A 24,337-nucleotide genomic window follows, 5' to 3' on the forward strand; every position below is an offset into this window, starting at 1 on the left:
GAGAAGGGACCCGAACTCTGAAATGAACTCGAAACCTCCAGGCGTTTGGTATTTAGGCTTTTCCCCCCTATTTAGGAGGTGCAGGAGGCCCGTTGGCACTCTCTCCCAGGCCCCCCCCCGCCCCCATGGTGCAAACCGAAAACCCCGAACTGCCCAAGCAAAGGCTATTTTTTAAAAGACATCTTTTCCAAAATCTGTCAGCAAGTACCACTCCTGCAGGAGCCGCCTGAGCAGGGAGGGCGCATCTGAGAGGGCGGGGGCCGAGGCGGCCGAGGGGCGGCCGGGCGCTGGCGGGGGTCCCGGGGCGCGGCGGGGGGCGGGAGGCGGGGGCCCGCGGCGGCGCGGCGGCCTGCAGGGAGCAGCCGCGAGCCGGCCGGGCGCGCCGAGCCCGAGCCCCAGCCGGAGCGGGGCGGGGGAGGGAGGAGCCAGAGCGGCCGCCGCCTCTGCTGGAGGAGCCGCGGGGCCGCCACACTCGCCCCCCGCCCCCCCCCCGCGCTCACTCGCACTCACACCCGGGCGCAGGAGGCGGGCGGCCGGGCCCCACTGGCCCCCCATGGACGCCCCCGGCTCGGGGCGCTGAGACCTCCTGGTCGCTGCCCAGCCCGGTCCAGCGCGCCACGCCGAGGTAAGGGGGAGGGAGCGAGGGGGCATTAATATGCAAATGTATCGCGATTGATTATGCAAAGCTGCGGGGCTCTAAGGCTAGCTCCTAGGCGGTCTGGGGGCGCCCAGGGGATCCGGTTGCCAGCCACCGCCTTTCCCGGCGCCCCAGTTACCCTGTCATAGCCCGGGCGCTTGCAACTTACGCCCTGGGGAATGGAGGTGTTGCTGGGAGGTCGGTGGGCCCCGGGGTTCGCCGGTGGAGATGGCGTCCGGGCCTCCCCCTCTAGGGCCCGCCCGGCCTCTGTCCGGCCAGTCTGCTGCGCATTCCCGGGTCGGGCCGGGCTGCTGGCCGGCCGGAGCTCCCCCGCCCGCCGCGCCGCTGTTTGTTTACGGTGCGCCGGAGGCCTGCCCCCCCCAGCCCCCACCCCTAGCCTCCGAGGCCGAGTGGCCATTGCAAAGCTGCCTCCGGCTGCGGAGGGCAGTGGGAGTGCGGTGGGGGGGCGGGGGGTGGCCTTGCACGGGCGCGGGGAGAGGGAAGTTCCCCCTCCCACTCCACCCGCCTCTCCAATTGAGCATGGTTCTCTGGTTGCAACACTCCTAATTGCAAAAACGCGACTCGGGGGGGAAAGTGTGTGTGGGGGGTTTGTGGTCGAGGGTCCCTAGGAGATTAGAAGCGTGGCAGGTTGGGATGGCTGGGGAAGAGAGGGAGCAAAGGACTTGTGTGTATTCTCCCTCCTTGCTTTCTGCTCCTTGCAATGGGTCTCTGATGCCCCTTCTCTGTCTGGAGCCTCCCTTGTCCATGTGGAAGAAGAGGCCTGCGCGGGGGGGGGGGGGGGCAGATGATAGGGACAATGGAGAGAGCCACCTGCTTCAGGGGTGGGGTGGGGGCACAGAAGAAAAGCCAATGCTGGCTGGAGGGGGAGGGGATGAAGGGGGCTGTTGTCCTAGATGAGGGGGGCAGCGAATGTGACATGCAGACACAGAAATATGCCCACACAGACAGCCACATGCACACCCAGGGACACCCAGGCAGATTCAAGGACAGGAGCTGCTGGACACACCCACACGGGGACAAGAGAAGGGGCAGGCTGCCGCTGCACTGTGGAGCTCAGAGGGGTAGGACACACCCACGGGAGACCAAGAGCAGGGAGAGCGACCCATGAACATACCCACGCACAGGGTAACACAGAGATACTGTCACACTCAGGGGCAAGGAGGAGTCACTGTCACAAGCATGCATGCACACAGAGCGTTGCACACAGCTGCACAATTACAAAAGACCCCGTCACTCACAGGCACACATGTGCTCACATAACCCCAGTCACACAGACATCATCTCCCGCCGTGACAGCCGCTGTCACAGAAATGCAGTTACACATCAACACATGTACACAACTTAGCAACAAGTATTTTCCTGGATTCTTACTGTGTGGCTCTGGGGTTCTGTATACAGCAAAACTCCTGCTCCTAAGAAAATTAAATTCACCTTTGTGAAAAGACTTTCTTGCATCATGGTACAAGGAGGCAGGCATTCAGGATAACACGTCTTCAGTCTCTATTGATTGTCTCCTACCACCCTCCTAGCTCCTTGAGACCTGGGGGAATCACTTCAACAGCTCTGGTTACCACCCAGAGCCTAGCACAAGAAGTCCTGTAAATATGTGTTAATTGACTGTGGGAACTGCAGACACAGGTGCACTCATTTGCACAGTCCCACCGGCTCAGGTGCAGACCCAATTCACAAGCCCAGGCCCACACAGTCTCAGGTCCACCCTGACAGTCGTGTCCAGACAACCCCAGATGCACACACTGCAGCCCATGCAGTCAGACACACACCTGGATACCCACAAAATCACAGGCTTTTTTCTCCTGAAACTTCCTTCTATGTCTTCTTTCCTTCTTCCTCTAGGATCAGCCACTGAGTTTTAAGGGAATGGACTCTTTTTTTTTTTTGGAGGGACTGAGAAACAAGAGCAAAGAGAGTAGGGGCAGGGAGGTTCCAGAGGGCCCAGTCTTGGGTCTGAAGCAGTGCCCAGTGACTTCTAGCAGCTGGGATTGTCCTGAGTGCTGGGGGAGGGGGTGTCTTGGGGAGAGCTGGCTCCTAGGGAGTGGTCCTCATCCCCACCCTAAAAGCAAACTGGGGGATCTAGCTGCCCCTGCTGTGGATTATATGCCTGGGCCTTTCCTGGGGACGCACCCTAGCCCCCAGCTGAGTTCCTGCCTCCCACCATGAGTTGGGCCCCTTTTCCCACCTCGGCCCTTCTGTCCAAACTTGGAAGCTTTCCTTAGGAGGCCGTATGCTGTTGAGTGTCTGGGTGAGTGATGTGTATTTTTGACTTGGAATTTGTAACTCTCTCTCTCTTTCTGTTGCTCAGTCTTGCTGCGCCTGATTCTCCCTCTCTCTCTGTCTTTCTCTGCCAGTCTGGAACACTCTCTCACCCTGTCACTACCCCATCCTTGTCTCTGTTTCTGCCACAGCCTCCTCTCTCAGAGCTGGGAACTGGCGGTGATGTTCTTCATACTTTTCCAGTTGTTAATACTCAAACTCCGCCCCTGCGCCCCGCCTGCCCTGCCTCTGGGGTCAAGTAGAGGTTGGGGTGGGGGGTGGGGGGCTCAGCTGGCTGCTCAGGACATCCTGCGCTTCCTTAATGCTACAGCTGTGGCTGGCCAGTTTGGGGGGGCTGGGAATGGGAAGGAGGGAGGTCAGCTGCTGCCCATGCTGACCCCTCAGCTGGGGGGCTCAGCCAGGGGACACCAGCTCTGTGGAAGCCCTTGGTTTGTAGCCTGCAGCTAGCTAGGTCCCAAACAAGCCAGTAGGGAGCCTCACCTACACTGACCCAAGCTAGAAAATAATGACCCCCATGGGCAGTAGTGGGAGTTGGCACGACCTGGCTGAGCTGGGTCCATGGCAAGGCTCACAATGGCCTTTCTCCACACCCCTGGCAGCTGAGACCCACCTCAAAGATGCCCAACAGCTGTGTCCTCTTTGCCCAGGCTCGGGGCCTGGTTCTGAGGATACAGCTGCCCAGACCATGTGCAGGGCTGAGTGAGGTCCACTCATCCATGAGTGCAGGCACCAGCCCAGAGGGGGCAAGAAGGGCAACTTTTCCAGAGAGGGAATTTGAGCAGGGGACACTGGGGCAGGAGGCCCAGAACCCAGGGGGCACCAAGCATGTCTGGCCATGCTCCCCTCTAGCCCTGACCCACTTGGATGAGGAGGCACTGGTAGTGATCATATTATGAGGAATCCATGTGCCAGAAGGGGAAATTGAGGCTTGGCCACAAGGAGCACATAGCTGGATGAAAGAACAAGGTATTGTTCCTCTAGCAGGTAATGTGGTATAATGGTTGAGAGCTGGGATCCTTTTGGGTGCTAGACTGCCTGGGTTTGAATCTTAGCTCTGCTACTTGCTGGTTGTATAACCTTGGGTAAGAGGTTTAACCTCTCTCTTCCCTTATCTATAAATTGAGAATGATAATATGTACTTTATTTGGCTTTTTTAAGGGTTAAAGGACTTAGAATATACAAAATGGCCACAAAAGTGTCTGATACATAATAAGCATTGATGAGGAAAGAAGCCTGTGGGCCTGGGGTCCCTGGATTTCTTGGATACGCTATATGGAGAACTGGATCTCCTAGACATCACAGGAATGGGGTAGGGAGTGGCAGTGGATCCCCAATCTCCAGCCTCCTCATCCTTCATGTTGCCTGTCCTGTCCGTACGCACCAGTTTTTGCAACCTGGAGCCAGTGTGTAGAAAAGAGCAGCTGCCCAAGGCCGCCCCTCTGGACTGCCACCTCTTCTGCCCCTCACCGTTTAGCTGCTTCTTAAAAGGAGCTGCTGACATCTCAGCCTGGGATGCATCTCACTAGCTAGGGGCACTTGTGTGAATGTGTGGGCATCACTGCATCTTTTTGGGACTAATCTGAGGCAGTGAGGATGGGGGAGAGAACTAAGCAACTGGGGAAGCAGGCCCCTCTCCCTCCCCTCTCCCTGCTTGAGCATAGAGTACTGCACTGTCTCAAGGACGAGGCAGGGCCTTTTCTCTCTCTGGCCCCCTTCTTCTCTCCTGGGGATCCAGCATCCCAGCCACCTACCATTCGTTGCTCAACCAGGACCCAACCCTAGCTGACGGACTCCAGATTCCCCTCCTCTGCACGGAGGGGGCATTAGTGTGAAAAGTGTGGCAGAGAGAAACTGAGGTATTGAGTAAGGACCAGCCTGGTGGGTTCAGCACCTTGGGATGCAGGGTCTGTTGTAGGTTGCTGCTTTCCTTCTGGGAGCCTGATGATAAGGATCCATGAGGAGCCCCTCTCCTTAAATCCCTTTTATCAACTCCTCCCCTTCTATGAGTTGGAATCAACTCAGCAGCACTGGGCCCCTTCAAGGTGAAGCAAGGGCAATGGAGATGCCCAGAGGAGAGTTAGGGAGCTCTTTTGAGTGGGGGTCTAATTTCAACTTTAGTCCTCTTAGCTCCAAAGGTGCTTGGGGAAGCTTCTGTGCCTCTTGGGGAGGGAGGTAAGCGTGACCATGGTGGAAAGAGCCCGGAGTTGGGGGATGGGTTTTTGGCATGCACCAGTGGTATGACTTTGGGCTTCGGGGTTTCATCCTTTGGAGACAGTGATCCCTACCTCACTAAGAAAACCAGTAAAACCAAACCAGTTACCTTCAAGTCAACTCTGACTTAGGGCAACCCCATGTGTGTCAGAGTAGAACTGTGCTCCAAAGGGTTTTCAATGGCTGATTTTTTGGAAGTAGATCACCAGGCCTTTCTTCCAGGGCACCTCTGGGTGAACTCGAACCTCCAACCTTTGGTTTTGCAGCTAAGCTTGGTATCCATTTGCACCACTCAGGGACTACCTCACTCAGAGTGAAGGTTAAATAACATAAGGTGAGATAAGGGCCTTCACCACACCTGTGCTCAATAAATGTTGCATGCTGGCATGGTAAACAATGCCCATGGATTCTGCTCTCTTCTCCCAGGGCCTGCACACTCCAGGGTGGGACACACTCCAGAGAGACAGTTCTCAGGCTCTTGCTGAGTCATCTGGGCCTGGTGTGTGGTGGGTACATGTGGTCCCCACATTGGTGCTGCCTGCCTTTATTCCGTGGTGCAGAGACTGAGGTGCTGTGAAAGGGGAGCTCTCTCAGAGGAAGGGTCAGAAGTTTTCTGGGGTAGACCTGGGGAGTGAGATGGAACTGACTGAGGCCCAAGAAATGCTATCCTCTCCCCTGCTTTGGGGGCGGGGCAATCAGTTTGGGGACCTGGAGTTGGGGGTTAAAGGTTAGTGCCAAAGACACAGCCACACCACCCCCCAGCTGTGGCAGAGTAGCATGATGAGATCTAGACCCAGTCTCCTCCTCCTCTTCTTTGTGGTCCATCTCTTTTTCCTCCTCCTCCTCCTCCTCCTCTCTTGAAGAGATGAGCTCTGTCTCCCAGAGCCTTGCTCCCTGTTTCATTTTCTCTTTTACCCAGGCATGCGGGCGGGGGAGGTGCACGGGGGCCCCGAGGCTTTGGTGGCTGTCGGCATTTTTGTACACATCAGTGAGTGGGTGTGTTGTGCGGGCATCCATGTGTGAGTGTTTTTGTGCATGTGTGGGCTGGGAAGGACTCTGAAGAGCTGCTGGAACGGGTACCCGGAGCCAAGTGGCTCTGCGCATGCGGGGTGAGTGTGCCTGTGTCTGCACGTGTCCATGTGTGTGCCGGAGACTCAGCTGCATTCGTTTGCTCGCACGCGCGAGCGCTCTCTCGCCCTCTCTTTCTCTCTCTCACACACACACACTCGCGCGCGCGCACACACACACCCACCCTCCCTCTCCCTCTCCTTCTCCCCTTCTCTTCCTCTCAGTATCTCCCTCCCTCTCTCCCCTTCCCCCTCCCTCTCTTCCTCTCTCTCAATGTCTCCCTCTCTCGCTCCCCCCCTCTCCCCCTTCCACCTCCCTCCCTCCACCCTCTCCGTCTCTCTCTGCCTCTGCCAGTTCTGCTTGGGCGGGGGCTCCACCTCCCTGGGGTGCCTGGGAGAACATCCCTGCCTTCCCATTCCCCTCCACCATTCTTTCCCCTCCTGGGCCTTGTTCTCTAGGGCTTGCAGGCAACTCCTCTCTGTTACCTCTGAAGAGGGGAGTGGGGAGGGAGGACCCCAAGCCCTGTGCCCATGATGCCATCTGCAGGGAGCGCCTTGGCCCCATGACATTCATGCCTCCAGCTTTCAGCTGCCCCAGCTCCCAGCTCCAATTACCCGCTGGCTGCTGGGGGGAGGGTGGGGGAATGTGCCTTGCCCAGCTTGGGGTGCTCCTGACTCTGACTCTTGGCTACTGGGATTTCCTGCCGCCATTCCTGAGGGGTGTTGGGGTAGGAGGCATAAAGGTCTTTGGGCTAACAGGGAAGGGACTGAGCTTTTGTGAATAGGTATGGCCACAACCATCCATTTGTAGGCATGGGGCGGAGGGGGCAGGGGGTGGGGAGGGGGTAGACATGTCTAGGGAGATGACCTCTAGACCTGGGAACCCACCTTGATGCCTCAGCAGAGCTGGCCTGAGGTGAAGGAGAAGGGAGAGGAGAGCAGCAGGTGGGTGGGGCTGGGGTGGAGGGGTGGGAAGCATGGTCTTTGATGTTAATACTGGGCATCTGGCCCAAGTCAAGGCTGCTGTTTATGTCTTTCTTTGACCTGCAGGGGGGAGTTTCCTGTTATATTCTCTTTTTGGGGGGAAGAGGATCCTTTGTTTAAGTAGCCAATCTACTACCCCTTAGGCCATCTCCCCCACCCCATCCCCCATTCTCTAGCTGCCAAGGCCCCAAGTAGCTAGGAGACCAGACACCTAGGTCACTGCCCTTAACCTCCAGAATCTGGTCTCATGGGGGCCCAGAGAGAGCCCATCAAGGAGTACTGCCTCTCTCCCTCTCTTCCTTACCTCCCCTCCCCTCTCCTCCTTCCCTCCATGGCTGCCAAGCTGGTGCTCAGCGTCTGTGTGTACTCCTCTGCCATCTCACACCTGCCAAATAGTACCTTCTTCCCGCCTTCACTCCTCTCTTTCTTGGCACGAAGATAACAATTGGGTGGGGCAGCCCTGCTCAATTCTTACCTGAGAATAGAATGGGGGGTGGGTGTGTGTCTGGGAAGGAGACAGAGGTCCCAGCCCTAGAGATGCATCTGCCCCTCAACCCTCAATGGGGGCCATGTGTTGCTGCTGTAGCCTCCACCAGCCCACATCTTCTCAGGGGCTGTTGGTGTTTGGGCTGCCCGTGGGAACCCACATTGGCACTAGTGTCTGCACACAGATGCCTATGTTTGCCTGAGCATGCCCGTATGTGTCTGGGCCATAATGGCCACCCAGGCCCCTTACCATTTCCCTTCTTGGCTGCTATGGTGTAGAGTCAGGGCATCAATGCCAGAGGAGTGGGAGTGCGTGGGGGCAAAGGGATCTCCCCCCACCCTAGCAGCAAGCAGAGGGGAAGGGGAGAGGGAGGTGTGAACCTACCCACAGCACTATTAATAGCCCACATGCCAGGCCACCAAGAACCAGCTGTCACCGTGGAAACCATTCCTAGTCTTCCCTCCCCCCAGTCTCCATGGGTGGGACTTAGGCAGGGCATGAAGCACCCCCCCACCCATAGTTCTTTGTTACCTTTCTCTTTTTGTCTCCCCCTCCTTCATTTGTCCCCCTCTTTATCTGTCCTCCTCTCTACCTCACCCCGCCCCCCGTCATATCCCCCATCTCATGGCTCCCCCTTCTTCCTTTCCGTTTACATTGTCATCATCCCTGGCTCAACCCCCTACCCCCACATCCCTGCCCCATCTCTTTTCTTTCTCTTTGTTCTTCCCTCTCCCCATCCTTCTTCCCCTCTTTGTCCATTGTCCCCTCTACCCCTCTGCTCCTCTGTCCCCTTTTCTCTGCCCTCTGTGTGGTATGTCTCTGTCTGTGTGGCTGGCAAGGAGGAGGGCTGGGCATTCTTCAGAACATTAAGGACAAAGTTCAGGGGCCCTAGACAGGTGGGCCTGAAGCCAGGAGCAGAGGCCCAGGAGAGCAGAATTGTATAGAATTCAGGGCTAGATCTGGGAGGCAGAGATTCCCCTCTGACAACCCAGAAATCCTTACGGGGTGTCCCTTGGGTTCTCAGGACTGTGGATCAGGACAGACCAGCAGTGGGAACCTGGCCTGGTGCCAGTGGATGCCGCATTGGCCTCTTGTCCCTGTCCCCCCATCGCAGAAGCACTTAAGCTTAATGAAATGCTTCCCCCTCCTCGGGCACCTTGCCCACACCGCCACCCGGCCGCTCTTATCTGACAAAGAGGGAGTGGGTGGCCAGGCCAGCAGACAGGTGGGTCTTGCTGTCCGGCTGTCCAGCCTAGACTCAGAGCTCTGTAGCCCCACCTCTTTCACCTCTCTAGGGCTGAGTCCCTGCCTCAGAAGGGGTTTGCCAGGAAGGAGCTTGTGAAGTTAAGCAGGACTCCTGAAGCGGGGGAAAGAGGCTGCCCTTCAGGGTGGGTATCCCTGCCCCAGCCCCCATCCCAGCTGACCTTTTTCTGCCCACAGCTAACACAGGCTTATGTGGTTTGTGTCTCCCTGCCTATTGGGCCTTCTGCCTCAGCTCTGTGTCACCTCAGAGGCCTAGGTATGTCCCTGAAGAGATGACAGGGAGTTCCCCAAGGGCTCCAGCTTCTTGCTAGGTGCCAGGCAAGGGTGCCCTAGGCAGTGAGGGCAGCACCTTGCTCCCCTACCCACTGCCAGGAGCTAACCATACCCTTGGCTGCACCAGACTGGCACCAGGGCCCAATTCAGCTCAGCTCAGAGGTGGGGCGAGAGAGCCTGCTCCTCCCCACAGCGGGCACGTGCAAGCCCTCGGCAGTACCCAGACACATTTGGAGTTCAGGCTGGGCTAGGGAGGGGGAAGGGAAAATAAACATGGTGGCTTAGGTTGGCGCTGCCCCAGGTTTGCCTAGGATGGCAGGGAGCGGGGGTCCAGAGCTACGGCCTGGGGGCAGGAGCTGCCCAGGCCATGTGGCTGCTGCTGGGGTTCCCTCCCTGGCCCACAGTTACTGGTGCCCATTCCCACACACCCTGGCCCTCTGTGCCTGCCCCCAGGGCCTACTCCCCAGGGCTGCCCCTCTCTACATGCCCACTCCTGTGTCTGCCTCCTCCCCTCCCCAGGGGTGCTTGGGCCTCCAGCTGGCGAGTGGATTTTTCCAGCTTCTGTAAACAAGTGGTGGCAGCATGCCAGGCGGGCAGGAGACAGGCGGGGGCAGCACCGCAGCCAGGGTGTGCCAAGCACCGAGGCACAGCCTGGGGGGAGACAGGGAGACACCCAGACCCAGAGAGAGAGACACATTCAGAGGGAGACAGACTGTGCAGCGAATGAGGCCTGGATAGGCAGGGATAGAAGTGGGACTAGGCGACAGAGAGAAAATAGCCTTCTCTTGTCCAGCCCAGCCCCCATGACTACCAAGCCCCCTGCCCCTCACTGTGCTGGCTGAGAACAGCAGGCCCCAGTGCCCAGCCCCTGGGCATCCCCACCCACCTCCACCCCTCAGGGCTGGCTACGCCATTATAAATTTATAACAGGAATTTCTCCACAAGCCAAGAAAAACTTGACCTACTTTCTTGACGGCTCCCTGGGCTAAGGCTCCCCGCTTGCCCCCCTCCCCCAGTCTCCTATCCAGCCCCCAGTGCCCAGTTCTGGCCTGGGGGGGTATCAGAGGCAGAATGGGCCTTCCTTCTGCACTCCTCCCCACACGGGGGCTTGCCTGGATGCAGAGGCCCTGTCCTGTTGTCCTGCCCTGCCTAGTATCCTGACTTATCTCCCTTCTCCTCCCACCCTGGCTCCTTATCAGTTCCTGGGGGTCGGGTTGGGGGGGGGCCCAGGGGTGAGATCTCTGGTGCAGTGGCCACATGATAGAGGTTGTGTGTGGGGAGTTGCACCCTTTGTCCCCGTCCTACACCCACACCTGCCTGTGTGTACACACACAGTAAGCCCCAGATCTGCAGCCTGGGTTGAGAGGTGCTGTGTAGATGGAATAGTGGGCCCAGACTAGCACTGCCCTGGACTCCAGGTAGTGGAACAAAGCTAGCATTAGAGCCAGGCCACTAAGTTTAATCCTTGAGCCACCTGCTTATAGCTATGTGAACTTAAGTAAATGATCAAGTTTTCTGATACTCAGTTTCCTCATCAGGAAAGTTCTGATGCCCACTTCAGAGGGCACGTATTATCTGCTCAGTCAATGCGTGTTCCCTTTCCCCTTCCCCTCACCATCCTGGTAGGTGGCAGCTCAGCTAAACTGACTGGGAAGTCTGGTCCTCAGACTGGGAAGTGTGACCTAGGACCTTGTATGGGAAGCCGTGGGGTCCCTGGGGGGCCAGGGTTGAGGAGTCATAACTTGATCAGCAGCAGGTGTGGTCAGCTCCCCACCACTGTTAGTATCTCTCTCCTTGAGACACTAAGATGGGCATCTATGGTCCCTGAACGTTGTCCTCATACCCCACCCTTCCTTTACTGGTTCTCCCAGGGCCTAGGCTGAAAACTGCTCATCCCTGATCCCCTTTTGCCCCTATAATACTGATGAGTTTTAGGGAAACAGCTAGAGGGGTGGTAATAGTAGCTGACGTTTATAGATACTTATTAAGGGCCTGGCACTTGATAGAATGTGAGGATTGAGATGTGGTACACGGTACACAAATTACCTCATTCCTTTCCTCCATCCCTCTCCATCTCTGGAGTTTAGGATATAAGTCTACAATCTTGTTGGCTAATCTAAGAGATTACCCTGTTCCTTCCCTGGGGAAGCATAACTAGGTTACCTGTGCCTGCCCACCACGTGCTTCATCATCCTGTTGTGGACCTCAAGAACCCAAATTGCTACCACCAGAGGAATCCCCCCCACCATGGAACCTTCTTACCCTTTCTCTTTCTTTTCTCTGCAGGGACTTCAGGACAGGACAAGACACTGAGCCTACTCCCCAAACCCCAGCCCAGGACACCCCTACAAATCCAGCTCACCCCCTAGCCCTCCCACCTGCCACTCCCTGGCCCCTCTCACTGCCCGCCCCCCTTGGGGCGCAGGGCATGGTGTGAAGGCCAAGTGCTGAGGCAGGCACCATGGGTGCTGTGCCCTAGGGCTTGGGTGGTGGGGGGTGGGTGGCCTGTGGGTGTGCCGGGGGGGCCTGTGTGCCCACCCCAGTCTCTTGGCGTGCTGGAGTGCATCCTGGATGGAATTGAAGTGAATGGAACAGAAGCCAAGCAAGCTGGAGTGTGGGTCAGACCCAGAGGAGAACAGGTAATAGGCCCAGGCAGTGGGCATGGTCACTTGGCTGGGCATAAGGCCTCCCTGACAAGAACTGAGCTCAGGCCTTTTAAGCACCTCTTGGGAACGGGCTTGAGGCCAGCAAGCCTGCTGCCTACCTACCTTTTCCCCAGGAGATGAGGTCACGTTTAGATGTGGCAGGGAAGTAGGCACCTGGGTTCAGAGATGCCCATATCATACGCCTATGATACGGAGCAGAGTATTCAGGCAGCAAGCATATGGCTCTACCCTTGACCATGCTGGACAGTCTCAAATGCCCCCCAGTGTCTCCTCTGCTACTGCTGCCCTCACCTGAGCATGAGGTATCCAAAAGGCCTTGCCACCTTCCTCCTCCCCCTACCAGCCCATTCACCATCTGACCACAAGTGTGTTGTCCACAGGCCCTGGTGCATGTAGCATGACATTTCAGGGCACATGCACCAGTTACTACTGGTCACAGCTCGCGTTTGTATTGGAACCTATTGGGAGCCCCACAAACTATTCCTTGTTTATGGGGAAGGGCGGGTGCTACCATGAAGCTCCTCCCAGGAAGGAAAGCGCAGGCCAACCGTGAAGGTTTACCCCACACTACCCCACACGTGAAGGTTTACCCCACACATGGGGAGGCATCCGCCCAGCACACACAAGTAGGGATGGGTTACCTGTGCTCTGCATTGTCCTTGAGGAGCCCAGAGGGTCTCTGCCATCAGCACCAAGTGGCACAGAGTTCTGTCCCAGTTGGCATAGTGCCCCAGAAGCTGGGTACAGCTTGTGCCTATGGCCGGAGAGAGGATGGAGGAGGGGTGCTCTGGGGAGCAGTGTGGCTGTTGCCTAGGAGACCAGATCCTGAGCCAGGAGGCCTGAGGCCTGGCCAGGCAAAGCCCTGGGGCCCAAGACTGGGTCCCTGGAGGGGTGGAGGAAGTGGGTGGGGCTTGCAGTTTGGTGGGCCCCCCAGGGAACCCCTACCCCAAAACCTCACCCTAGGCGAGACTCTGAGAAGGAAGATCTGGCCTGTCCTAGTGCGGCTCCGACTTGTAGTTCCTGTACCTCCCTGCCCAGGCTTCTGTAGGTCTGAGAGAGTCTGTCCCAAAGGGTTGGAGAAAGGCGGGAATGCCCTTTCCCGGTCCCCCTAGGGTTGCAGCCCCTCCCTCCCCCGCCTCCCTCTCGTCTTTGTCCCCTCCCCCATGTCTCTGCGCCACCTTGTGGCTGTCCCTGGGACTGCACCCAAAGGCTTCCAGGTAGGTAATCTCTGAAGAGGCCAGCTCTACTGGAGCCTAGGTGGCCCGGAGTTCCTCCCGCACACACCCCCACCCAGTAGACCAGAAGGAGATCCTGACCCTCCAGCCTTGTCAGAACCAGACAGGGGTAATCCCCAGGGGGTGGGGAGCACAGGGCTGTCTGTGATTGTGACCCTGGCCAAGGTCACTGTGTCAGTGTGTTGGGAGCTGTTTTGGGCTCCAGGAGGAGGAGTCCTGACTATGCTACATGCCAGGGTGGGTGTGGGAGGTTATACAATCCGTGCATGCATGTAGAAGGGCTTATGTAACCTGTTGGGGGGGGTTATGTAACATGTATATGGAGCACCAGGGTGACATATATGTGCAGTGGAGGAGGGTTGCTAATACTTGGAGCGCAGGGGCTCAGGGTCCTTGTCCTGGCTCTGTCTCTAGCATGCGGTGTCACCAGGCCCAAGTGGGACTTTGGTTTGCTGCTCTGTTAAATGGAAGCCATGGACAGCGTGATTCTGGAAGGACTTTCCTGGTCTTTCATTCTTGGTTCTAGGTGCTGGGAGCTAGGCACTGTATGTTTTCAATCACTGTGGATTATTTAGTACCTATGCATGACTGGAAAATCAAACAACATGTTCACAGTGGGAGGAGAGGGGGTGGTATTGTTAGGTGCCTGTCCAGAAGGTTGTGTATCACATGACTATACCCTAGAAGTCATATAACTCATTTGAGAATGCCCTAGAAATTGCATAGATGTAGATAGATCCTGGTGCCTATTTATCATACTTGGATTTATACTGAAGGCTGCATAGTTATTTGTATGTGCTTGTGTTATGTTGCATGTATGTGTGTGTGCATGTTCTAAAGCTTGCGTAGCTTTAAGCATGTCCTGGGGACACCTCCAGCGTCTGTGTCATGTACTGAAGGTTGAAGTATGTGGATGTCCTTTAGATTATACAGCAGAGTGCTTAATGTTCTGCAGTGTGTGTGTGTGTGTGTGTGTGTGTGTGTTGGGGCCCTAGAACATGCTTGTGCCCCAGCCAAGCCCCTTATCTCTGTCCCCTGCAGTGTCCAGATAGCAGGACCTTTCTTAGCTTTGTCAGCTGACCTGAGGGTGGGGGTAGAATGAGGATACAGATGGAGGGAGTTGGGCCTGGGGGGTTGTATAAGCCTCTCAGATGAGAAAGGGGTTTCCCAAGGACTACTCTGTGATTCCACCCACTTTGTCCCCATCCAGTGCCAGGTCACCAGATGGAAAGCGAAAAAGAAAGAACGGCCAATGTTCCCTGAAAACCAGCATGTCAGGTGAGCTTGGTTGAGTGTGCCCTTCCTCCCTGCTCCCCAGCCAGCGCTGGCCTCTCCTGGGGTCTGACACGCACCAGCAGCTTCTGTGGGGGGATCCTCTCAGAGGGCTTGGGATAGACTTGTCCAGGGGTAGGAGGGCTGATGTGGCGCATGAACCAGGCTTTGAGGATGAATTAGGTCAGGAAGGGCCTCTTCCCTTCTCCCATAACCCCCATGCTGAGTCCCTCAGCAGAATCAGGGCCTGGAGAGAAGAGCCATGGGACTGCATTCTCCTGAGAGAAGTGCTGATATTTGCTTCTGCCTCCCACCCCCCCATCCCCTACCCCTTGGAAAGCAAGGCAGCAAAAGCCCAGAGTGGGCAGCCAGAAGGACTGGGATTCTTCATATTCATTAAAAAAACAAAACAAAAAAATCAGTTGCCATCAAGTTGATTCCAACTCATGTCAGCCAGGGATTAGATATGATGACCTGTGATGTGTTCCCAGGATTCTCCTTGCAGACAACCCTTCAGGGAGGCTGGGTGAGGGCATGGCCAGAAAGGAAAAGTTGGGGGATGGGGAAAGTACAGGAACCTATCTGCTGGGACCCCAAGCCATGCCTGCTTGCCTCCCTCCCTCCCTCCCTCCCAGGGTATATCCCTAGTTACCTGGACAAAGACGAGCAGTGTGTCGTGTGTGGGGACAAGGCAACCGGTTATCACTACCGCTGCATCACTTGTGAGGGCTGCAAGGTATGGACCAGCCGGCTCCTCCCCTCCCCTACCGCCTGAGCCCCTATCTCACTCCCTTTGAGGCCCTCAGTACCTGGCATGATAGAAAAGCTCTATAAACATGTAACCTCAAGCCCACCTGTAATACCATCATTTCTCTTTTTGCACTCATTCATTCATTCATTCTTTTGTTTGTTCATTCATACATAATCCCTGCTCTGCCACTCACAGGTAATTTGCTTAACCTCTCTGAGCCTCAGTTTCTTCACCTATAAAATTGGAATAATCATTCTGCCTACCTCATAGAGGTGTTAAGAATGAAATAGGATAGTTCACATAAAGTGTTTAAAACAGTGCCAGGCGTGTAAGAAACACCCCAATAAATGCCAACTATTGCCCAACCGTTCAGTGCTCCTGGCCTTGTATTAAATGTGAGGATGGAGAGTATGTCCTGTCCTCAAGTCAGAGAGAGACAGACTGGAAACAAATATCAGTGTTTTTCAAAATGAGGCTCATGGACCGCCTACAATGCTAGATAAAATGCAGATTCCCAGGCCCCATCCCAACTGTAATCAGAGCCTCTTGTCGTGGTGCCCAGGAATCTGCCTTGTAATGGGCTCCCCAGTTGCTTCTGATATACCCAAAGAGGTGAGAGCCTCTGCTGGGGGTCATGGTGGGGGCACAGAGGAGAAGAGGATGGCAGGTTCTCCCTGTGTAGAGCGGACAAGGTCATAGACTTGGGGAGGCATAATTAGATTTTCTGTTGGTAATTTCAGCCTGCATGGCTTTTCCCAGATCACCACCTCCTGAAAAGGTGGGCCCTTCCAGGAAACAGAATTATTCAGTGTCAACTACACCAAGACCACCAGGATTTACTGTCCCATGGCTGTGTCCCTGGAACCAATACAAGCAGTGTAGTGTAGAGCAAGGGTCCTCATGCTCAAGGATATTAAATCCCCAGGGAACATCTTGAAAAGACAGATGCCTTGGCCCTACTCCTAGAGAGTCTGATTTAGCAGGTCTGGAGTGGGGCCTAGAAGTCTGCATTTTTGGTAATTGCCTTAAGTGATTTTAGTGCATCTCAGAATCTGAGAGCTCAGACCTTGCTGTTCCATATCTGAGGCCCAGCTCTCGCTCTTCTGCCCGTTAGTCATGTGACATTGGGCAAGTTGCTTTATCTCTCTAAGCTTCAGTTTCTTAGCCTATGAAACCAAAAACCAAGCCCATCGCTGTTCAGTCAATTCAAATAGATTCTAACTCATAGTGCCCTATAGGAAAGAGTAGAACTCTACCACATAGGGTTTCCAAAGCTGTAATCTTTATGGAAGCAGACTGCCATATCTTTCTCCCATGGAGTGGCTGGTGGGTTTGAACCACTGACCTTTCAGTTAGCAGCCAAGCTTAAGCACTGCACCACTAAGTCTCCAGCCTATAAATGGAACAATAAGAGTTCTACGTCATAGTTAAATGGCATGTCACATAAAAATGCTTACAGTGCTTGACACATAGTAAGCATTCAGTAAATATTGGCTATTTGCATTACTACTACCATCTTGGTTCTTGAGGGTTTTCCTTTGAAGAAAGGGCTAAACCTGGTATATATAATTGGTGAAATTTTTCTTTTAAAGCTACTAGAGCATGTACCGAAATGTCTTTTCTTAATTTTTTTGGTCTCTCTATTTCACGAATTCCGCCTACATGGGAAACTGACAACATACAGGAAAATGATTTTGTGGTCACTGTTGTTTTTAGGGTCATTTAGCAAGTTGGAAAGTAAAGTATTAATTGGACTTCCTAAGCTCCTATTCCTTCAGACCTCCTGGCACCACACACTATCCCCAGATCCGAGTCTCCCTACTGCAGTCATCATTCTTGGCCCTGCCATCACCACTGCCCAGGTGCTTGGGGCGAGGGCACTCGTTTCTAAGGTCCCTTGCCCTGGCAGAGCCCAGTGATCCTGGGCTAGCTGTGTCAAGAGGACCCCAGGTCCCCTCACTAATCTCGCCCCCTGCCATCCCCTGTGAACTGTATGGTTGATTCAGGAAGGGGAGGTTAGGATCACAACATGCTCGTCTTCCCCTGCTCCAGGGCTTCTTTCGCCGCACAATCCAGAAGAACCTCCATCCCACCTACTCCTGCAAGTATGACAGCTGCTGTGTCATTGACAAGATCACCCGCAATCAGTGCCAGCTGTGCCGCTTCAAGAAGTGCATCGCTGTGGGCATGGCCATGGACTGTAAGGGGCTTGAGGGGAGGGAGTTGGGGCAGGTGCCTGGGGGTTGGGGTGGGTGAGGGATGGCAGCTCCCTTCCAGGGTACCCTTAGGGCCCATAAGGCAGAGTTCTAGTCCAGGCCAGCTGATGGTAGAGTGTCCAGAGTCTTGGTCCCTGCTGCCCTCACCCTGGGGAAGAGGCAGGAGGATTTCTCTATGAGACCTGAGCATGGGCCCCAGTGTCCACCTGCCTTTCACCACTTAGCACCTTAGAGAAGCAGTTGTTGGATAGAAAGAATTCCTGAGCACCCTACTCAGCACAGTGTTCCTGACTTCCAGGGAGGACACCCTACTTCTGGAGCTAGGGAGTAGGTGGCAGGGCTTTCTAGTAACTCAATAACTGTCAGCTGTCACCCATCCATTTAGTGTTCCTGGCAGGTATGTATGGCTACTGTTGCCATAACCTGTTAGACCAAAGGATAACATTCAGGGGTCCTTTCTTCAGAACCAGCCCAAATTGTGGGTCGAAGTATGGCCCAGTGATTAGTCATGATCCAGGTTGTGCCACCCAACGGCTAGGTGATTTGGGGAAGTCACTTAACCTGTCTGGCCCTGAGTCTCCCCACCCTGCATACCAAGAAGCGTAGTTTCTGAGAGGATTGTGACGAGGAGAAAAATGAGGTCCTGGGTGAGGAGTGCCACGCAGAGGGCATCGTGTCTCCATTGACAGTGGTTCTAGATGACTCGAAGCGGGTGGCCAAGCGCAAGCTAATCGAGCAGAACCGGGAGCGGCGGAGGAAGGAAGAGATGATCCGATCACTGCAGCAGCGACCAGAGCCCACTCCCGAAGAGTGGGACCTGATCCACGTTGCTACGGAGGCCCATCGAAGCACCAATGCCCAGGGCAGCCATTGGAAGCAGAGGCGGAAATTCCTGGTAAGGGGAAAAGGAGCATGGAGGAAGGGGTAGCAGCCAAGGGCCAGAGAGAGGGTGGTGAGCCCTGGCTCAGAATCTTGCCTCTTCCAGGAAGCCTTCTTAGTTTAATCCAAAGTTGATATTCTCCATACCTTGGCAGAGTTGATTTGGTGTACCTGTATATGTGTCGTTGCTAACTGGGTCCTGCCTTTCCTATCCAATTGGAAGCTCCATGAGGACAGAGCCTTGCCTTCCTCATAGAATTTCCAGTGAGCAGGGGCGGCATTTCCTCCTTTTCCTGCCCACAGTGACTGGGAGGAGAAGGTGAGGACACAGTCATGTAACAGTATTTTGGAGCACCTACGGGGTACCAGGCATTGTATTAGGCCCTGGCAAAACCAAGTGCCAAGGGCATGGTCAGCTCGGAAAGAGACAGGAAGTTGGTTTGTACATGGTGAGGGAGGGCAGAAAGTTGGTGCCTGGTTTCTGGTGGAGTGTGCCAGAAGGTGGAACATGCACTAAAAGCATGAGCTCTGATACCAAGCAGATGTGAACGTAACAGTTGGGAGTCAGACTGCCTGGGCTCAAATCTTGGTTCTGCTGTTGACTAGTTGTGTGACCCTGGGCTTATTATTGCACTATGCATCAATTTCCTCATCTGTGAAATGGTGATAATTATATCTTCCTTATAGGGTTGTGGTGAGGATTAAATGAGATAATATATGTAGAACATTTAGCCTAATACTGAGCCATATATTATATATGCAATAAGTACAGTTGCTATTACCATTGTTATTCTAATTATTGCTACTGCTAGTACTGTTGTCATCATTATTATTAGCTGACTTGGAACTGCTCTGGTAAATCCTCTTCTAAAAAGGCAGGCTAAGGAAAAGTCTTAGGGCTGGGACACCACAGTCCCTGGATACCAGCATTCCCACTTCCCCAAGCTGCCTTGGAGCTCCCCCTGGTGGGCAGGGAGCCTCAGTGAAAGACTGGAAGGGGTCTGCAGCCCCCGCTAACCTCCATCTCTCCTAGCCGGATGACATTGGCCAGTCACCCATCGTCTCAATGCCTGATGGAGACAAGGTGGACCTAGAGGCCTTTAGCGAGTTTACCAAGATCATCACCCCGGCCATCACCCGTGTGGTAGACTTTGCCAAAAAACTGCCCATGTTCTCCGAGGTGAGTACCAGGTGGGAGAAGAAATGTGGAGGGAAATCTGGGGCTGCTCCTTAGCCAACCCAGTCCCAGCAGATGCTCACTGGAGGTTCTCGAGACGGGGAAATTCCTGTAGGTTAACACATACCCTAACACACACACACACACACACACACACACACACACAAACACATTGGGCCAGCTAATTCCTAAGGAACAAGCTGGTTTCAAATGTCCGACTTTCCGCCTAAACCTGTATAGCTGTCACAACTCTAGCCTCAAAGTTCTCCTCATTTTAAAGAGCACTAAGTCTGGAGACAGGCCCCTTAGACGGCACAAATAGTTAAGCACTCGGCTACTAGCCAAAAGGTTGGTGGTTCTAACCCACCTAGGGGTACCGTGGAAGACAGGCCTGGTGATCTGCTTCCAAAAGGTCAAAAGCCTTGAAAACCCTTTGGAGCAGTTCTACTCTGCACACATGGGTAGCCATGAGTTGGAATTGACTTGACAGCAATTAACAACTCTGGAGACAGGCTGTCCTCCTGGCTGTGTGACCCCCAAGACCTTGGTGTCCTCTTCTGCTCAGTGGGGATAACGATGGGCTATAACTCATAGGCATTACTCTGAGTTTTAAGTGAAATTGTGCATGTACTTGGCCCAACACAAGGTTAGGTACTCAGAATGCCTGTTACTGGCTGAAGCCAGTGGTTGTCTGGCTAGCCTTGCAGCTCCCGAGAGCCCCCAAAGAGGAGGCCCAGGGGTATGGGAAGGTGCTGAGCATTCCTGTGGCCCTGCCACTCCGCAGCTGCCTTGTGAAGACCAGATCATCCTCCTGAAGGGGTGCTGCATGGAGATCATGTCCCTGCGGGCAGCTGTCCGCTATGACCCTGAGAGCGACACCCTGACGCTGAGTGGGGAGATGGCTGTCAAGCGGGAGCAGCTCAAGAATGGCGGCCTGGGCGTAGTGTCCGACGCCATCTTTGAACTGGGCAAGTCACTCTCTGCCTTTAACCTGGATGACACGGAAGTGGCTCTGCTGCAGGCTGTGCTGCTAATGTCAACAGGTACCTGCTGATTGTCTGGGAGGGCTCAGAAGCTTCCAAGGACCGAGAGCTTGGCTGCATCCTGGGCCTGTTGCTCTCTTCCTTTCTTAACATTGCAGTCTCTCTCTGCTCCTCAGTTTCTCTGTCCCCAAACCCACCTCTGTGTCCTCTAATCCCATCTCTCTGCTCTCCCCGTGGCCACCTCTCTGTTCCCCAAACTTCTCTGTCATCCAGGCCCACCTCTGTCCGCCCATCCCCTGCTTGCCAGCCATTCTCCCCTTTGCTCCCCAGGCTCATCTCTTATCTTCCAATTCTGCCTCTCCGTTCCCTAGACCTTTTGCCTCTGTTCTTTCTCTCTATTCCCCGTCCCCCTCTTTGTCACCCCCATCCTCCTCTTTGTCACCCACATCCCCACCTTGTCCCCATCCCCTACTTTCTCCCATCCACCTTCTGGCATATACTCCTCTCTGTCTCTCAATGACACCTCTTGTCCCCCAGTCTCCCCTCTCTGACCATCATCATCTTCTGCCCCCATTCCCCCCCACCTCTCTGACCACTCTTGTTCCTCTCTGCCCCCTAGTCCTCCTCTGTCTCCCAGTTTTCTCTCTTCCCAGGTCCGCGTCTCTGTCTCTTTGTCCTCCCTATATAGCCTGTATGCCCTCAGGCCCCTCAATCTCCCTCTTGAGCTTTAGTCCCTGAGCTTGTCTCTGATCCTCCCCTGTGCCTGCTCCCATGTATACCCCTTGGTGGATTGTTCTCCCCTTACCCTCTTTGGCTTCTCTGCCTGTCTCCCCTCTCGAAGCCTCACTCCCCCTTCCCATGTCTCACCCCCTGGTTTCCCAGTCCCTCGGCCACTCCCCCCTCACACCCTTCCTTCCCCACAGACCGCTCGGGCCTGCTGTGTGTGGACAAGATCGAGAAGAGTCAGGAGGCGTACCTGCTGGCATTCGAGCACTACGTCAACCACCGCAAACACAACATTCCGCACTTCTGGCCCAAGCTGCTGATGAAGGTGACTGACCTCCGCATGATCGGGGCCTGCCACGCCAGCCGCTTCCTCCACATGAAAGTCGAGTGCCCCACCGAACTCTTCCCCCCACTCTTCCTCGAGGTCTTTGAGGATCAGGAAGTCTAAAGCCTCAGGCGGCCAGAGGGTGTGCGGAGCTGGTGGGGAGGAGCCTGGAGAGAAGGGGCCGAGCTGGGGGCTGAGGGAGACCCCCCACACCTCTTCTCTCCTTCCTCTCATCCTCGGATAGATTCAGCTCCCACACACACCCCCCACACTGCCCAGGTCCCTCCTCAGACCCTCCAGCCCTGGGACAGGGCAAACAAATGAACCTGCTTTGAAAAGGACAGTCTGGGGGCTGGGGGAGACCGGGTCCTGCAGTTCCTAGGACCCCGTCCTCTAATAAGGTAGAGGAAGGAAGGGAGAACTAAGAGGTGACAAGCCATCTTGACCTTAGGGGAAGGAGGAAGGTGAGATGGGGGAAGATGCCCTCAACTCACCACCACCCACACACAAGAGAGAGCCCCTCTCCAGTTTCTTGGCCTAGGTTCCCCCTTCAGGCTGTGGGCCTCTCTACTTTCCCAGATGCCTGGGTGCAAAGAAAGGCTTGGCTTGGCTCCTCCTCTGGAGGTTAAAAATTATAGTCATTCTAACTGCACTTTGGAAACCAAGCAAGGGGAAAAGAAGATAAATGAAGAAAAACTAGACAGAAAAAGACAAAAAGAGCGAGAGATAGAGAGAGAGATGATATTAAGTTATTAACCGTGGCTGGCCAGAGGGGAGGACCCCCCTTCCCACCCCCATGCACTTTTGAGAGCTGCCCTTTCTTCCCCCAGATCAGAGGGATATGCCCCCCCCCACACCAGATCCCCAGTGGTAGGGCTGCCGATCAGAGCTGTGAGTTAACACAACAGGGTCCTGGCCACCCCATACCCCTTGCCCTGCCCCCTCCCTCTGTGCCCCTTTGGCACCCCTGCCCCAGCCCAGTACTCCTTATGCTCTCTGCCACTTGTGCCCGCTGAGTTCCATCTACCTCTCATGCTGGATGCCAGCTGGCCCCTCACCAGCCTGCCCTGCCACTCGCACAGCTCCCCTTTCAAGTGCCCAGCCCCGGAGGCCTCCCTCTGTCCTCCCACCCCTTCCACCTTGGCACCCACACGGGAAAGACTGTGGCTCAAGCTCCCTGCCCTCCTCACAACCTGCAGTATTAGCTATAATCCAGATGCTGCTGCATGGGGCGGGGGTGTGCGTGAGCTTCTCCCAGAGCCCGCACCCCTTTAAGACCCTATTTCCATCTGTCTTCTGGGCTCTCTCTTGACACCTCCGCCCTGCTCTTCCCCACGTTCATGCAATGCACTAACCAGACCCTGGGCGGGCAGGCACCAGAATGGGGGTGCTTAGATAAATGGCACTTAGTTGGGGCCCTGGGGGAGGGGGAGCTGGTGCTCCTCATTTCTTTGCAGCTCTTTAGGCCAGCCGCCCCTCTGCCCCAGGGACCCCTTTCCCTCTTCTTTTCTCTAATTCAGGGACTTTGGCTTGAGCCACCTCCCACCCTCCTGGTGAGGAGTGCTCTGTTGGTCTGTACTTGGGTGAGCTGCCCTCCTCCTCCTCCCTTTGGCTATAGCCCACTCCTAAGGGGAGAGAGGGAGGGTGGAGGTGGCCCTTCCAAGGTGGGGAGGTGGGGAGGGCCAGAGCAGACCAGAGGGCCCTGGGCTCACGGCTGCATGTCGGCAGGGATGGATGGGTGGACATAGATGCCCCCGGAAGCCATGGGGAATGGGGCAGGGGGGTGGGGGGAGGGGTGCCAGGGCTTCCTGCGCTTTGCACTATTGGGGCAAAAATGTCTTAAACGGTGGGGAACCTGCCATCCCACTCTGACCCTCAGCCTGCCACAGCCCCCCCCCCAACATGCACACATACATGCACACACGCATGCAAGGGAAGGTAAAGCTATGCTGCCCATCTGGGCAGTCGCCCTCCCCCACCGTTCAGGTGTTCCCGCAGGGTGGAGGGCCTGGAGGAGCATCCAGTGTCACCTGTGCATATGACTGCCCCGCCCGTCTTGGGCCCGGTGTGCTGCCCGCTGTCTTTGTCTCTCTCCTCTCTCTTGGGGTACTGATCCCTTTATTACTCCAGTCCCATGGGCAAGCCCTTATGTACCTTCCTCCCACCCCTGGGGGCCCAGTGGAACTCCTGACCTGTCTGTTGTCTCCCTCATCCCATCATCCCCACCCCCACCCTTCCATCCCATTCTCAGCCATGGGCATGGTGGGAAAAAGCCCTTGAAGAGGCTTGGTCTCTGATAGGTGTTTGGGAACCCCTTCCCCATCACTCCCTCCCCCATCATATGAGCTGTGATCCCCCACTCCACCCCTGACCCTCCCCCATCACTCTTGGTGATGCGGGGTGTATGTGTGTGTTTCTCTGCGTGTGTGAGTGAGTGCACGTGGTGGGGGAGGAGCAAGGGAGACTCAGGAGCTCTAGAGAGGCAGCTGTCCCAATCCCTGCTGTGGAAGTGGGGGACAGGGCCCTCTCCTGGGGGCCATTGGTGCTAATGAGGGGGATGGCCTTGACATGGGTGCTTAGCAAGCCTCCCCCAGTATTGGCCCGGGGCGCTAGGGCAGACAGGGTGGGGCAGCAGGTGCAGTATTGGGACGAGGGGCCACTGGGAATAGGATGAGGGGTCCAGGCCAGGACAAGGGGGTGTCAGAGCCATGACCACTACCCCGCCCCCTCCACCTGCCTCTCCATCTCAGTATTCCCCCTCCCATCACTCATAACACACATACCTCATCCAGCCTCCTCTCTGCTCAGACTTGGGGAGGGTGGGGGAGGAGGAGCCCCCTACCCCTTCCCCTGGTGGCGGGTCTCTAGGGCT

General features: G+C 55.6%; 2 protein-coding genes across 7 annotated transcripts in view; one reads left to right on the forward strand and one right to left on the reverse strand.

Annotated features, from left to right (window-relative positions):
- The window catches only part of MED24 (mediator complex subunit 24), a 43,806-nt gene extending 30,877 nt beyond the window's left edge, over positions 1–12,929 (reverse strand). For 2 of the 6 annotated variants that reach the window (XM_049859228.1, XM_049859223.1), the window contains exon 1: positions 12,004–12,830. Coding sequence is in view for 3 of the 6 variants with exons in the window: in XM_049859223.1 (XP_049715180.1) it covers positions 12,004–12,256 (253 nt within the window). In the remaining 3 variants the exon portion in view is untranslated. Of the gene's footprint in view, positions 1–806; positions 973–12,003; positions 12,836–12,859 lie in introns of those variants that run through there. The other 4 variants (XM_049859230.1, XM_049859224.1, XM_049859225.1 and 1 more) reach the window with 4 other exon arrangements.
- THRA (thyroid hormone receptor alpha) lies at positions 405–23,211 on the forward strand. Its single transcript, XM_049859233.1, has 9 exons — positions 405–625; positions 11,522–11,874; positions 14,347–14,414; positions 15,044–15,144; positions 17,212–17,359; positions 18,065–18,270; positions 19,288–19,434; positions 20,216–20,474; positions 21,338–23,211. Exons 2-9 carry the CDS (start codon positions 11,822–11,824, stop codon positions 21,586–21,588), a joined length of 1,233 nt encoding a protein of 410 aa, XP_049715190.1. The 5' UTR covers positions 405–625; positions 11,522–11,821; the 3' UTR covers positions 21,589–23,211.
- Positions 23,212–24,337: the final 1,126 nt, after the last annotated feature.

Source organism: Elephas maximus, chromosome 19 (assembly GCF_024166365.1).
Source record: "Elephas maximus indicus isolate mEleMax1 chromosome 19, mEleMax1 primary haplotype, whole genome shotgun sequence".
Taxonomy (NCBI): domain Eukaryota; kingdom Metazoa; phylum Chordata; class Mammalia; order Proboscidea; family Elephantidae; genus Elephas; species Elephas maximus.